We start from the raw sequence: 14,671 nt of genomic DNA, 5'->3' as shown, positions 1-14,671 counted from the left end.
AGTCACGAATGCTAACGGCCAGCAAGCTCTGTGGAGATCACCTCCCATCCTGCGGGAACGCACCTGTGCCAGGACCGGGAGAGCCCAGGCTCCTCCGCTGATCGCAACATTCCGTGGCCCTGGGCGGACCCAGGCATGGGCTGAGTCCTGGACCTCTAAGGTGGCCGGCCTTGCGTTTTGTCCTGGCCACGTCCCGCTGTGGGGCCGTGAGTAAGGCCTGAGCTTCCTGGGCTCTGGCTGCCACCCTGGGAGTCGGCCTGGAAGTGCCTACCGGGCGGGGCTCGGAGCAGGGGTTCTGGGGTCTGCCATAGGCGGTGAGCAAGCATGTGCTTTGGGAATTAGCCGGAAGGCCCTTCTCTGTTGTAGGGCCCACGGTTGCAGGAAGGCTTGGGCCAGGCAGGGTTGATGCCCTTCCTAACGCGGAAACAATGCTGTCAGATCGCTGACGAGCAGCGCCCGCGCTGTCCTCGGGAGCACAAGTGGAGAGGCCTGGCTGGAAATCAATGAGCTTCCCGAGGAAGGCGCCAGCGCCGGCGAGCAAGACTGCCTTGGCTGTGCAAGGCTCCTTCCTCCGCGGGGCTGGTTTAATTCCGGGAGCGGCTGCCCTGCCGGTGTGTGTGGAGCCCGCTGTCCCGGGCTCCGGGACAGGGTGCCCAAGGAGACTGTCGGGGCTTACCTGGCATCGGCTTTGCCAAGTTGGATGGAAGGCTTTCTGGTTGCAGAAGGCGATTAAAATAGAGCAACGGCTATGATCTGTTTCTGGCGTGGTCAGTCAGAGCTCAGCGGCCCAGAGGGAGCCCTTCTGGCTGCATCTGACCAAACTCGCTGCCTGCCCTGGGCCCTGTCACCTGGCTGGTTCAGGAGCCCTCTCTGTTCCACTATGGAGGCCCAGGCCTATGGCAGGAGGGCCCTGATGAGATGGGGGAGGCCCTGGGGCAAGCTCGGGAGGGGGCGCTGGGGCATGACTATGTGTCTCCGCTCACCCCACAGGAGGCAGCCATCTGGCACCCAACTTGCTGCTTGGGGATAAACCTGAGGGAACACAGTACCCCATCTCAGGCCACACCTTTGGACCCTCCAGCCAGGGGGATGGGCCAAGCTTCTCGCAGCTCTAGCGGCAGGGTCAGCGGGGGTGGGAGGGGGTGGACAGGATCACGCTCCCTGTTAGTTTTCACGAGACCAGAGTGCTGATTAAGTGAGCCACTCACAGGGCCTGGCCTCTGGGGGATAAGCTGAGGTCCCACGCCAGGAGGTGATGGCCATGAAGGGCAGGTGCGACACCCCAGCTGAGAATGGAAAGGCTGAGGGAGCCATCCTGGGGCTGCAAGAAATGGGTGCCGTGTGGGGCTCTCAAATCCAGGGCGAGCAAAGACATGTGGGTGTGGGAAGCCTTGTGGGGGTCGGGGTTTGGCTGGAAAGGGTGTGCGGGTGTGAGTGTGGGTGTGCTGAGCCCCAAAGACCTCTCCTCTCTAACCCTCCCTGGTCACCCCTCTGGGGAGCTCTCCTTTCCCTCCGGCTCTGAGGATGTCCTCCTGCCACCTCTTAGCATTGGTGCCACGGCAGGGACCTATGCTGGTGAACAGCGTTACCGCTCCCTCTGGCCCCGGGGCTCCGTGTATGCACCCTGCGCTGGGCCTTCTGCCTAGAGAGCCCGGCGGTCTCAGTGGAAGTGATGTCAGACCAGAGGCCCTGGTGTGTTGGAGAGATTTGCTCCAGCATGTGGGTGAGAGCCAGACTAGCTGGACTGGGGGCGAAGAGGATAGGAGGCTTCTCGAAAGAGCTGGGGTTTTCCTTGGGAAAACCTCGTGGCCTGTCACCACTGCACCCTCTACCAAGCTGCCTCGTGGCTCGGCTCGGGGCTCTTTTGCGATTTGCACCTTGCCTTCCTTCTGGTCAGGTCCAAGAGAGGGTGAGGGCCAGTGGCTCCCCGGCCCCCTGTGCCAGGCCTTCTCCTGTTTTGTACAATGAAGGCGCTGGGCTGAATGATTTCTCTAGGTCCTCACTGCTTGGATGGGGGGGCAGTTTGGAGTTCCAAACCATCTGTCCCACAGTGATGCTGGCAGGAAGTGGTTTTGGTTGGTGGCTTCCAGAAGCCGGCATGTCCCCTGGTGCTGCCAGGTCCTCCAACCAGCAACTTCCTGCACAGTGTGTGTGTGTGTGTGTGTGTGTTGGGGGGAGGGGGGTCCTTTCTGAGGTGCTGCCACTCAAATGGGATGAGCCCTGAGGCTGGCCCTGTGAGTTGGGACCTTGGGACCCCCTTGCTGCCACACCAGCACCTTCCTCAGACACCTTCCTCTCACCGGGGCCCTGTCATCTGTTCTTCACCCAGCAGCAGGGGGTGCGGATGGGACAGTGGCCCCTTTTCTGGTCAGGCACTAGCTCTATCCCCCTGGAGAGGCTCATGACCCGTGGGAAGGGTGGTGTCTCTCGAGATGTTCTTACCAGGCACTGTTGGGCTCCCCAAAGTGGGAAGTAGGGTGACAGATGGCTGCAGAAGGAAGGAAGGTGCTAGGAGGAGAGGAGAGAAAGAGTCTACTGCCAGGGAGGAAGGCCAAGGAATTCCAAGGGAGCCAAGAGATAGTGGGCCTCGCCAGGTTCCCAGAGGGGAGGCCCGGGCAGGCCCTGGAGTGGAGAAGGCTTGAGTGGAGAAGGCCTGAGGGGCATGAGGAGTGGAGGCTCTGTCAGTTGCCTCCCCTCTCGAGTCAACAGATAGATGCACAGACAGACAGATAGACAGGAAGTGCAGAGAGAGATGGCAAAGAAACGTGTGGAAAAAGTCAAGGGAGAGGGAGGGATGGGGCAGGTCGCTCTGTGCCCCTTGGGCAGACTCACGCCCCCTCTTGTCCCTTCATTTCCAGGAAGGAAGGTGCTGCTGCCTCAGCCAGGCCCTAGCTGAGGGGCTCTCAAGAGACCAGGGAGCACTTCTGTCCTTAATTGCCTGTAGCTGAACCTCCCACAGACCCCCTGGGTGGAGTGGTGGCAAGACCCCTCTGAGACAAGGCCAGAGCTTTCCAGCCTATCGGTGATGGCGGATGGTCAGTATCTGTGGCCCAGGTGGGGAGGCCCAGTGAGTGTGCAAGGCAGCTGGAGGTGTGTGAGGCCTGCGGTCCGGGGAAGGGGTGGGTGTGTGCGCATCTACATGCTGTTTCCGAAGGGGACAGGAGGTCCGGCGGGGGCGGGTGTGGCCCACGTCCCTTCCTGAAGGGGCAGAGTGGCCTGAAACGACAGTGTAAGCAAGAGGAGGGCCCCACGGGGGACCTCTCACCAGTTCCTAAAAAAAGAAAAAGAAAAAGAAAAGAGGAAGAAAAATAAAAAAAAAGGGGGGGGGGTAAAGACAAGACAAAAGCAAAAAAGGGAAAGAGAAGAAATCAAGCAAAAAGAAAATCCTAGAGTCTGGTGAGGGAAAAAGGCACAGTTAACGGCTGCTGTCTGTGGGGAAGTGATGTGTTCACGGAGGTGAGAGGTGCCGGGTCTCACTGGAAGGAAAGGAAAGAGGTAGCGTTGAACCATCCCAGAAGGGGCTCTGGGCTCATACTGGAAGGTTTACTGTTTGATCTTTACAAGAAGCAGGAGGCCCTGGGAGGGAGCAAGGCCCACACCGTTCCCTCGCTTGCTAGGGAAGCCATGGGGTGGCGGGTTCGGGGCTCTGGTAGTCGTTCTTTACTCTTCGCAAAAAGATGTGAACAGTCATGGAAGTTTCTACCTCTCTTAGGACAGCCCTTGGGTTCCCTTTAAAACGTGACCAAGGGACGCCTGGGTGGCTCAGTTGGTTAAGCGGCTGCCTTCGGCTCAGGTCATGATCCCAGCGTCTTGGGATCGAGTCCCACATCGGGCTCCTTGCTCTGCAGGGATCCTGCTTCTCCCTCTGACACTCTGTCTGCCTGTGCTCTCTCTCTCTCTGACAAATAAATAAATAAAATCTTTAAAAAAAAAAAGTGACCAACATGGTGGAAAGTTTTCATCGGAACAGAGAAGGGAATCTACTTCTCCCCGCTTCTCGGATGAAGGAGGAGAGAGAACGTGGACCGGATCAGGCTAAGACCTTCCAATCCTGAGGCCTGTTCAGGAAAGAGCAAGGGTGTTTCGGGAACAAGTGGAAATGTGGCAGAGACACCTCTCGTACCACGGGCTCAGGGCCAAGGCAGGAGCAACCGGCTGCCACCAAGCCCACCCGGGAACATGAGGCCCTGGCCTCCCGAAGCCCACATCTGGTCTACTGCCTTTGGAGACCAGCCTCAAGGAGGGTTCTGGAAGCTGCCACGTTAGTCCCGAGCCGGCGGCCTGGAGTGTTCTGCCTCCCCCTCCGGCCCTGCGAGGCAGCCCTGAGCCCGCAGGCCTCCCTTCTGCCCCATGGAACCCCGGCCAAGGCCCCGCCCCGACAGCAGACACCACCAGAAGCGGCCCAAGTTCGTGAAGAACCATCGGCAAATGCAGACAAGTTCGAGAAAAGAAAACCAAGGACAGAAGGAGCACTGAATGAAACCAAAAAACCAAACAAAGGAAAGAACGGAAGGTCCAGCAGTGCCATGGAGTCACTCCGTTTCGTAAGGGAACAACATGGCTTCGGAGAAACGCGCCGTCGGGGCAGGACGGGCCAGGCGGCGCGGAGGGAAGCACCGTGACCATGAGCGGAGGCCGCAAGACCGGAGAGAAGAGAGGGAAGAGGCGGGGAGGCTTTTTCTCCCCAGAGATGCCATTTATGAGAGAAAAGGGGACTCAAGACTCACTCCCAGCGGCACTGGTGGGATGGGCGGCGGAGAGAATTACGTGAGTAGGGGCAGAAAGATTGGTTACGTCATGGAGCTGGCCGAGGACCGAAGACCGCCGGCGCACGGCGCCCTGAAATGAACCGCTTCTCTTGAAGGTACTCACTACCTCCATCTGTGGGAGAGAAAATGAGATAAAGTTTGGCTTGCACTGCTGTCCCGGCGACCGCACGGGGGTGGGGCTGGGTGAGGACGGGGTGGGGGGCACGTGGGGGGGGGGCCCGTGGGGGCAAGGAAGCCCCCCCCTAGGTCCCCCCCCCCCCGGGGGGGCCCGTGCTTCTGACGGGGGCGTGGGCAAGGCTGAGGCCGGCCTCTGTGTCGCCACCAAGAGAGGGAGGCTTTGCAGAGCGGATCATGAGCACCCGGGACACCGGGGGTGGGGGGCTGGAGAGCCATCAGGGGCCACAGTGCAACCCTTGTAGAAAGAGCCGTTTGTGGTCACCCTGTGCTCACTGCAAGCCACTTGTCAACAAGCACGTGTGTCTGGCGACACTCTGTTCCCCTAGGTCAGGACATGTCCACCCAACAGACGGGAGGAGTAGGGCACACTCCCTCCTGTTAAGACGAGTGTCCCTGCGGCTGTGCTCATCGAGGGTGTGGGGACGGGGGCCCTTCCCCAGCCCCTCCTCGGCTGACAGCGCTCCAAGCAACAGTCCACTGCTTCTCACTATGCTGGCCTGCCCTGCCTCATGCGGAGCTGTGGCCGTCGCCCCTTCCAAGTGACCAAGGGAGCTCCCCTGCGGGCAGCCTCAGGGGAAGAAGGGACTTAAAAAGAGAGCGGGGAGATTTTGCAAAAGCACCTGCTCTGTCGTATCAGGCATGGCAGGAAGGAGAGCAGAGCGACCGGAGGGTCCAGTGAGCAAAGATGGCTTTTGCTTTGTCCCCCGCCCTCGAAGCTTCCCAGCTGTCGAAAAGGAACTGGGTCTATGGGTGGTGAAAACCATGTGGTGAACTCGCGAGGAGTCCCAGTGTCTTCTGACTTCCTGACCCCATCTTTCACTGGCCTGGAGCTCTGGGAGGTGAGTCAGACCTGTGGCTGAATATTTCTTCCTTGGAGACTGTGTGCCCAGGTTGTGGGAGGCCAGCCCCGCATGGCACACTTTTGGCTTCCTCTTTGGGAATGCCTTGCAGGGATGCAGTTGGCGGCAGGGAGGGGGGGTGGCGGGGGGCAGAATCTTTTGACCTTAGAAGGTGGATCTGACTTCTGGAAAGTGTCATATGGTTCACAGGATGACATGAGCAGCAAAGCAGATACGCAATTCTGGCTCCTGATGCACGCTGGCTACCTACTCTTGCCTTTGTGGGACTGCTAGTTTCAGCAGGGGTCTGACACGGGGCCAGGCTTCGTGGAAGCAGGCAGCTCGAGTGCTCAGACTTCCCTCACCCCAACCAAAATGAACATGTGTATCATTTCGACTCCGAGACACGCGGTGGAAAAGACTTTCGCCCTCTGCCGCCGCCGAGCTCCACCGAGACCCACGCATAAGGCGCACTGAGCGGCCACAGGGGGCTGGCACAGTCTCTTCTGTGCCCCAATGCGCTGGAGGAAGAGGACCCGTGCCGCATGCCACCCTCTCTTTGGAGGGGGGGGGCGCCTCTCCTCCCTAGATGGCCAAAAGGTCTCTAAAGACTGTCTCGAGAGGGCATTCCTAATGGCAGCAAAGGCCACAAGGGAAGGAAAAGATGCTTTTCCTGCCCCTGATTTGGCCTCTCCTCCCAGTGTCCCGATGGGATGATGGTATCAGTCAAAATACCTCAAAATTGCTCCCCAGCCCCCAAAATCTCAGGTGCTGCTGGAGCTTCTCACTCGTTCATAACCGCGTTCTGACCGCTTCGACGAGCTCCGTGTGCTCGGTTTTAAGGACTCTTTTTTATTTGGGAATGCCCCCCCAACTCTTTGGCGTATTGCTATGTTAGTATGAAAGGATGGTGACAGCAGGTAGTAGGCTCTACAGAATGCCTTCACTTAGCAAAATGAAAAGCCGTGCTGGCCTCCGCAGTCTGGGGAGTGACTCTGTTGTTCGCAAAATCCAGAAATCTAGGGCAACTCCCTTGGCTTGGGGTACACATACAAGCTGGGGGACTTTATTTCTGTTTTTCAAGCAGGTATTTTGAATCAAAAAGAACAGATGCTCTTAAATTAGCAAAAGTAGCTAATTGGTTCAGCGTTCTTGAGGAGCATGAATTTATGCTACTGGATCAGTGGACAGAGACGCTCACTGGGTGAGCTGGGGTGAGGCCCCGTTTCTCTGGGCCCCACTTCATCGTGTACAAAGTAGTGATCTGACTAGCCAGTGTCTATATGGGCGGTGATAATCAGAAAGGCCTGGAACTCCAAGACTGAGTGAGGAGACCTGCTCCACTAGCCAGGCAGCCGGAGAGCCCCCAGGCACACGGAAGACACTGACACACAGCTGGCCAGCCCCCGCCGACCCACCCCCAGCTGCCTCACCCTGGGCAGGGCTGCTATCTCAGCTGCTGGAAAAGCGACCACCATCTTGGGCGGTGCTGCTCCACACCCTGCTCCAGCTATCTCAGGCTGGCTCTCCGCTCCGCAGCTGGACCGGAGCGTGACAGACAAGAGCCCATGGGGCCAGGATGGCGTGGGCAGGGACTCACAGTTGGGTGTGAGGCAGTGAGGGGACACCTGGACATCTGGCTACGAAGTTATTCCTGCCCCTCCCCTGGGCACTCAGGGTTCCATTCGGACCTGAGACAGTCTTCCCTGGCCACGCTGGCCTAGGGGCTCAGGACGCGAAGAGGGATGAGCCCGAGAGCTGGCGAGAAGCCCCTTCAACATGGACCTGCCCCTACTGTATCCCAAAGCACTAGGAGCAACCCAGGACACTGCAGCTTTGGAAAGTTCCCCGGGGGACTCGGCTCCTCCTTGACTCCAGTACCCTGGGCTGAGAGCCCTGATGGCTGCGTGGGGCCTACGGGGGCGGGAGGGAGTGGACTCTGAGAAGGCTTCACGAGGTCGTGCTGCGGGAGGAGGAGACACCCCAAAGGAACACAGGGAGAGCTGGGAGCCCCAGGCCGATGGGTGACCAGCACAGAGGCAGAGCGAATGCGCATCTGGAAAAGCAGCAGGGGTGAGAGGGCCACAGGGAGGGTGGGATGAAGCTAAGAGGCAAGGGCTTGAAGGCCACGGTCAGGATTCTGGACTTGACCCTTAAGACACGAAGAGAGGATACAGGGGCCATGGTGTGGATGGGGTCATTGGAGGGGCGAGCAGAACAGAGGCTGGAGAAGCAGGTGGGAGGCTGAGAGCGTGTGGTGGGAGCTGAGGCTGGGCCCTGGGGAGGAAAGAAGTGGCGGGGGGTGCTGAGCCTGAGCTCCATGAGGCTTCCGGGGATGGTACAGCAACAACTGGGGCGTCAGACCCCGGGCAGGGTAGGCACCGGCACTTCGGGCGAATTGTGTAAAAGGTTCTCTGCGATGAGCCTGTGTGCTGGGCTGGAGGCAAATCTGGAGAGAGATGTGCTCTCAGGTCACGTCCCAGGCCCAGCAGCCCCCTGCAGGAATCTGGGGCGGGGGGGGCGCGGGGCTAAGTGCACGGGCTGTTCTTTGCACTGGTGGGACTCCCGGGGAGGAAAAGCAGTTGCGACTAGGTCTGGGGCATGGGGTTGGGGGTCTTGGACGGAACACGGAGAAAGATCGGAGGTGGGGCTTTGGGAGGCATGGAAGTGGCAGAGAGTGACAGATGTCCCTGGGGGCTCGGGAGGCAGAGACAGTGGGGCTCTTCCTTCCTTCCCTATGTGGTCCAGTGGCCCAGGGTCTGTGGGGTTTTCGGCATGCGAGGCTGAGGAGCAGACAGGGGGACGGAGGGGACAGCAAGGCACCAGAGAGAGCAGGGCTGCACTTAGGGAAGGGCGCCGGGAATTGATGCAGGACGGAGGGATGGTCCGCATGAGGGAGCTAGGAGCAGGTCTTGTAGGCCTTGGCCATCACTGCCTCTGGGACGCTGAGGGCAGAGGCCAGGCTGTGGTGGGATCACCAGTGAGTGTGTGCAAAGGATGTAAAAAGCCAGCGAGGACAGAACATTCTGGCAAGAAGCTAGCCGGGAAGGGTTTGCTCGTGAAGCCTTGGAGTTTGCCCATGGCCGAGTGGTCCTTGTGACCGTCTGACTTTACCGAGGCCTTGGGCTGCACCAGTTCTGATGCGTGATCACTGAGATGCACAGAAAGACCCCAGTCTGTGGCCGGGGTCTGCTCGCATGGCGTTCACAATGAGCCCGCGATGGGGAGCTCACCAAAGACTTTTTGTAACCGGCAGCTGTGTCTTCCCAAGAACGTCACCTCCCTGTGGCCGGGCTGTTCCCAGCAAACCAGGCAAGGCCCACAGCTACGCAGACAGTGCGTAGTGCCCTCTAAGAAGCAGCAACTGGTCACAGCACACACCTTTAGCTGACGCCTGTCCCCAGCACAGGGAGGGTTCCCTGGGCTCTGAGGGAGGTGGCAGAGACAGGCCGTCACAGCCCCATGCCCACCAGCAGGCGCACCTGGGGATGGCCCTTGTCCCTGTGGCAGCAAGACCTAAGGGTTTCCCTGCCGGTAGGGGGCTCGTCTCACCCACTCTGTGCCTCTAGCTTGCTTGCCGCCCTCTCAAGGTGGGAAAGGCAGAGCCTCCGAGTGGTGCGGCGGCTTACCTGCGTCTGAATTCGATTGAGGCCGCGGAACCAGAGGATCTGGCCTCGGCGGAGCTCCCGCTCAGCGTGGTCGATCTCTTCCTCCCCTTCGGCCAGCTCCTCGTCAGTCATCTCATCCTTCCCAGGCCCGTGCCCTGCTTCCTTCAGGCACTTGAGCTGGCTGGTGGGGATGGTGGCGATGACCTGGGGGACAAGAGGTGAGGGACAGCAGAGACAGGAGGCTGTCAGAGCAGGGCTGGTCCCTTCACTGTGGGAGCTCTGCTGGGGCCGGCAAGGGACCCAAATCGCCCACCTCCTCGTGACAGAGATTGAGGCCAGTGTCTATGCTGCATGGCTTCTTCAATGTCTCTTCCCTGCAGGCAGACCTAGGTGGGGACACACGCACACACACGCGCGCACGCGTGCGCACACACACGTCCTTTTTTTGCTCCCCGAGGCTGCGTGCCTGGACCAGCTTTGCCTGGGGCCAAATGCTGTTCTCCAGAGGCTCCCAGAGTCTCCCTGGGGCTGAGCTGGGCCACACTTTCAGCTTCGTGTCCAGGGGGACGGGGGTGTGTGGAGACCGAGGTCAGCCCCGCAGGAGCTCCAGGCTGATGGGACCGACCCCGCGCTCAAGTCCCCCGACAGCACAGTTCAGGGAGGCTTCCCTGGTGGCGGGGCCCGGGGCCCGGGGCGGGCTGTCACCCCCGGCCGTGGGAGAAATGGCCCGGCCCACGCCCCTGCCGGCCAGGGGCCCAGGAGCTCCTGCCTGGTCTCTCCAGGCCCGGCCCTGCATAGGCTTGATCTTGGACTTCCAGCCTCCACAGCTGTTTGAGCCCTGTCTGTGCTGTTTTGTTGTGTCCGAAGTGACGGAGACATAGGGCGAAGTGGGTCATGGGCTTGACCTCTGGCTCTAGAGCCCTTGGAAGCCTCTCGTGTGCCTGTGGCCGGGGCTGTCTCTTCCTAACGCAATCTTTGGCTGCCGTGAGCCCTGAGGCCCATACAGCTGGAAGTAAGCAACACCCAGCTGCATCCTCCAAGCGGCAAAGAAAAAGCCAAGGCCTTGAGGTGTCTGACTCTTGCTTTCCAATCTCAAAGCCTGTCTTCATTTTCCCCGAACCCCCACATCATGGCCGCCACTGGTGCTGTGGTGGACACAGGTAACGGTTGGGGCTGGGAAAGGAGGACAAGGCAGATACTCACCTGTCCCCAGACCAGCTCCCCGACACCAACGAACAGGCACCAGAGCCACTGCTCCATGGACAGGGGGGAGCAGCTGAAGGGCTTTCCGCCGAACTGGACGATGACAATCTGCAGGGGTGGGATGGGAGGGAGGCAGGTCCAGCTGTGGGCCCCAGCTGGGCATAGCTATGGAGGCCCCTCCTCCAGCCCTCAGGGACCACATTTCCAGCTTCTAGAAACTTGAGGCTTTAACATCTGCCCAGTTGGCCTTGCCTGGGCCTCCTGCTGCCTTGTTGCGCCTTCCTGGGGAAGAACCTCCCTCCCTGGGATGAGTTTCGTCAATACAGACCAACCAGTCCAGAGCCCACGCTCCAAGCACCCCCGTGTGTGCTCTTCTTCCCAGGCCACTGCTCCTGCTTTAATTGCTCAGGGCCAGGACCCAGACCACGTGAAACCCAGGTGTCCTCCAGAAATTACTCATCCTCACCCCCACCTAAGTTTCTCCCCTAGAAACCACAGTAAAGGCTCCCAGCTCCCCCTCTGTCTCCTGACTGACCCGGGGCTCCCCTGGGTGGACCCCGCCATGGCACGGCAGAGCGCTGTGAGGGGCAACTATCCTGGCCTGTTGCCATCACTAGACCTCATGTTTTCTATTAATGCCCCCCTGTTTTTGAATGCTCGGCTTCTCCCGAAGGGTTGGCTGTCTAGCCTGTCCACAGCACAGCGGCAGGCCGAGGCCGGTTTGTCGGCACCGGGGAGAGAAAGCATGTCCAAAGGAAACTTCTGGAGTTCTGGTGGCCTCCCACCAAGGAATCAGATGCTGGAAACAGGAGTGGCAGACTCAGAGGGTACTACAAGGAGTCTCGTTTGTTCTGAGTAAGGCCCACTGAGGCTCTCTGGAACCTGGCGGGTTTTGAAAAGTTTTGAAAGTGGGGACAGAGGATATGGGGTCACAGGCAATGCCAGCAGGGGCTGGGAAAGCAGGAGGGGCAGAGGCGCCTCTGAGCGGGACCGGCAGGCCGCTGGCTGGGGCGGGGTACGGTCCCCTGCTCTCCCATCTGCTGTAAGAGTAGGGTCGCTCCTCCTACCTGAATTGCAAAGGTGCCGAGGACAATGGTGCAGAAGATGGGGTTGCTGAAGATGCCGTGAAAGACGTTCCGCTCGCCGTGGATCTTTCGGGCGTTGATCTCGTTGAAGAGTTGCATCATGACGAAGGTGTTGAAGATGATGGTGTAGTGCTCCGAGGGCGGCGAGTGCAGGGGTGCGTTCCTCCCGCTGTCGATGTCAAAGAAGAGCTCCCCTGCAAGCCAATGGGTACATGGCGGGAGCTGAGCCCCGAGCAGACACGGCTTCCAGCCGGTGCCACCTGAGGGATGCTGGGGCGGGTGCCTCTGTGCCGGGCATGAGACGGCCGAAGAAGGGAAAGTACGGACTCTCACCCTGCAGCACGAGCTCGCAGCCCAGGCCTGGCCCATGGCTCTGCTGCAGAAAGCGCAGGGCAGAACGAAAACGCCAAGACAAACCGTGCATGCCCACTTGAGGTGGGCGTGGGCTGGGGAGGCATCCGAGGCTGTGGGCTGGCCCTCCTCGGCCCCGTCCCTAAGCCTGGGCAGCCAGGCGGAGGCCCTCAGGCAGGGCACAAGAGGCTTCTGTTCCCAAGAAATCAGAGAACAGCCCGCTGACAGGAACATTTTCCCCACCCCTGACCCAGACATTTGCAGTCCTGACCCACTGTGACTCCTGTCCCTCAGCAAGCACTGTCCTGGAGGGCGGCCCTGGTAGCTCACCGGAGTGCCCTGACATAAGGGAGAGGGACCACGAACAGACAGACCAACAGACCCCGCCCTGGTGCGAAAGAGGGAAACTGCCAGATACAGCAGCAGCAGCAGAGCTGCCATTGGTGACGCCCTGGGCTTCCCCGGACTCCCCGGACGGCCTTCTCTTCCTGCCCTTGCCCCCTTCTTGCTTCCTGACCCTCAGTCCTCCTCCCTTCTCCTCTCTCCGTCTTCACCTCCCTTCCTGTATCCCCCTTCAGCTTCCTCCTCCTCCTTGTCCCCATCCATCCTCCCCCTTGGGTCTCCCTCCTCCTCCCTTTCTTTAGTCCTCCTCTCGTCCTTCTCTCTCCTTTGCTCCGGCCTCTCCTTCCTCTTCTCTGTCTTCCTTCCTCTGCTTCACCTCCTGCTGCCGCTCTCTCTCCTATCCTTCCTCTTCCCTCCATCTCCCGCCACCTCTCTTTTCTCCTGATCCTCCTCTTCCCACAGCTTCCAGCACAGCATTCTTGTCATTGTCCCCTGGAGAAGTGGTCGTTGGATGCGTGGAGGGATGGGTGAAGGCTGAGACACGCTGTCTGCTCTATGGAGCCGTGGACAGTTTCTCAGAGGCTCGGGGGGCCTGTGACCCTTCGCCGGGGCGCACGCAGAGAGTGATGGCAGGGAGGGGTCCTCACGGGGACCTGGGTTCCTGGTGATCATCCGCCCCTTGCACCACTAGACGCGACGCCCGGGGGCGGACTTACCGACGAACAGCAGCGTGAAGATGATGGCGAGCTGGTACACCGCGTGGCCCAGGATGTTCTTCATCATGGTGCGCGAGATCAGGGGCTTGTCCCGGCCATACGGTTTCCGCAGCAGCAGCGCCTCGGTGGGCGGCTCCGTCGCCAGGGCCAGAGAGGCAAACGTGTCCATGATCAAGTTCACCCATAGCATCTGCACGGCTTTGAGAGGAGAGTCCTGTGGAGAGGAGGCAGTCACCCTCACGTGGACCCATGGATCCTGGGGCAGACACTCAGCCTGGGGGCCGCGTCACTGGCACGACCTTCCCAGAAAACTGTGACAGCCCCATCCCTGTTGTTACGGTTCATAACACGTTTTCTGATTCCTGCTCTTAAAATGTGGCCAGTCTCCTTTCTCCCACCTGGTAGCAGTGACCCAAGAGGTGGGCTCCCGGCCATCAGCGGGATGTTCACAAGCCCGTGTGTTGCCCCAGACTGCGATGGGTGCTCTCCTGAGCTCCTACACCCAGGGGCTATGCCCTGCACCTTTCTTCTCATCACCTCCGAGTCGGTTAGAAATAAGCCTGTGATTCCATTCCTACGAAACTTCCAGAAGTGACAGATCCACAGAGCCAGAGAGTAGGTGAGTGGATGTCAGGAGCTGGGGGAAAGAAGAGGGCGTATCAGCTTTGGTGGGCACGACACTGCCGATGCAACAAGTGTCACTGAACCACGTACTTCCAAATGGCCGTTACAGCGCCCGGTATGTGATGTGAATTTTATCTCCATTAAAAGAACCTTTCAAAGGGAGACAAATTCCGGACACTCACTAATGGGGAGAATTGGACTGTGGAACACAGGAAAGAGGGGCACCTGGGTGGCTCCATCGTTAAGCGTCTGCCTGCGGCTTGGGTCATGATCCTGGGGTCCTGGGATCGAGCCCTGCATCGGGCTCCCTGCTTGGCGGGGAGCCTGCTTCTCCCTCTCCCACTCCCCCTGCTTATGTTTCCTCTCTCGCTGAGTCTCTCTGTCAAATAAATAAAATCTTTAAAAAAAAGAGAGAGAGAGAAAACGGGGAAGAGGCTCCTCCAAGGGTTCAAACACGGTGTTCCCGTGGGAGCAGCACTCGCCCTCTGGGAGAAGCGAAAGGTCCACACAAAGCCCTGTACACGCATGTTCATGACAACGTTATTCATAGTCACCAAAAGGTGGAAATGACCCGAATGCCCACTGATGGAGGAAGGGACAAATGAAACACGCTCTCTCCAAACAATGGCGCTTTATTCTGCCATCGAAAGGAACAAAGTGCCGCTCCGTGCTGTGCCATGGATGGACCTTAAGAACACGATGCTGAGTGAGAGGTGCCAGACACAAAAGACCACATGTTATTTGATTCCATCTGAATGGAATGTTCCAGAATGGGCAAGTCTGTAAAGTGAGATAGTAGTTCCATGGGGGCCTGGGACTGGGGGAAGGGGAGTGACTGCTACTGGGGATGGGGTCTTCTCAGGGGCGATGAAAATGTTCAGGACCCACGGTGAATGTATGAAATGCGACCGAAGTGTGTCTACTCTCAAATGGTGAAGTTTTTGGTATGTGATTTTT

General features: G+C 59.4%; 1 protein-coding gene across 6 annotated transcripts in view; it reads right to left on the bottom strand.

Moving 5' to 3' along the window:
* LOC111139156 (ATPase plasma membrane Ca2+ transporting 3) overlaps positions 1-14,671 on the bottom strand; it is a 39,432-nt gene that overhangs the window by 6,242 nt on the left and 18,519 nt on the right. For 3 of the 6 annotated variants that reach the window (XM_022491318.1, XM_022491319.1, XM_022491320.1), the window contains 5 exons: positions 13,091-13,304; positions 11,664-11,875; positions 10,597-10,704; positions 9,415-9,597; positions 4,652-4,881 (listed from right to left, as the gene is read on the bottom strand). In XM_022491318.1, the coding sequence (XP_022347026.1) occupies positions 4,717-4,881; positions 9,415-9,597; positions 10,597-10,704; positions 11,664-11,875; positions 13,091-13,304 (882 nt within the window). In that variant the 3' untranslated portion in view covers positions 4,652-4,716. Of the gene's footprint in view, positions 1-4,651; positions 4,882-9,414; positions 9,598-10,596; positions 10,705-11,663; positions 11,876-13,090; positions 13,305-14,671 lie in introns of those variants that run through there. The other 3 variants (XM_022491314.1, XM_022491315.1, XM_022491317.1) reach the window with 1 other exon arrangement.

This window comes from Enhydra lutris, unplaced genomic scaffold (assembly GCF_002288905.1).
Source record: "Enhydra lutris kenyoni isolate GAN:26980312 unplaced genomic scaffold, ASM228890v2 scaffoldscaffold96, whole genome shotgun sequence".
NCBI classification, from domain to species: domain Eukaryota; kingdom Metazoa; phylum Chordata; class Mammalia; order Carnivora; family Mustelidae; genus Enhydra; species Enhydra lutris.
Note: the sequence above shows the minus strand (reverse complement) of the source record. Positions and strands in the feature narration are given on the sequence as shown.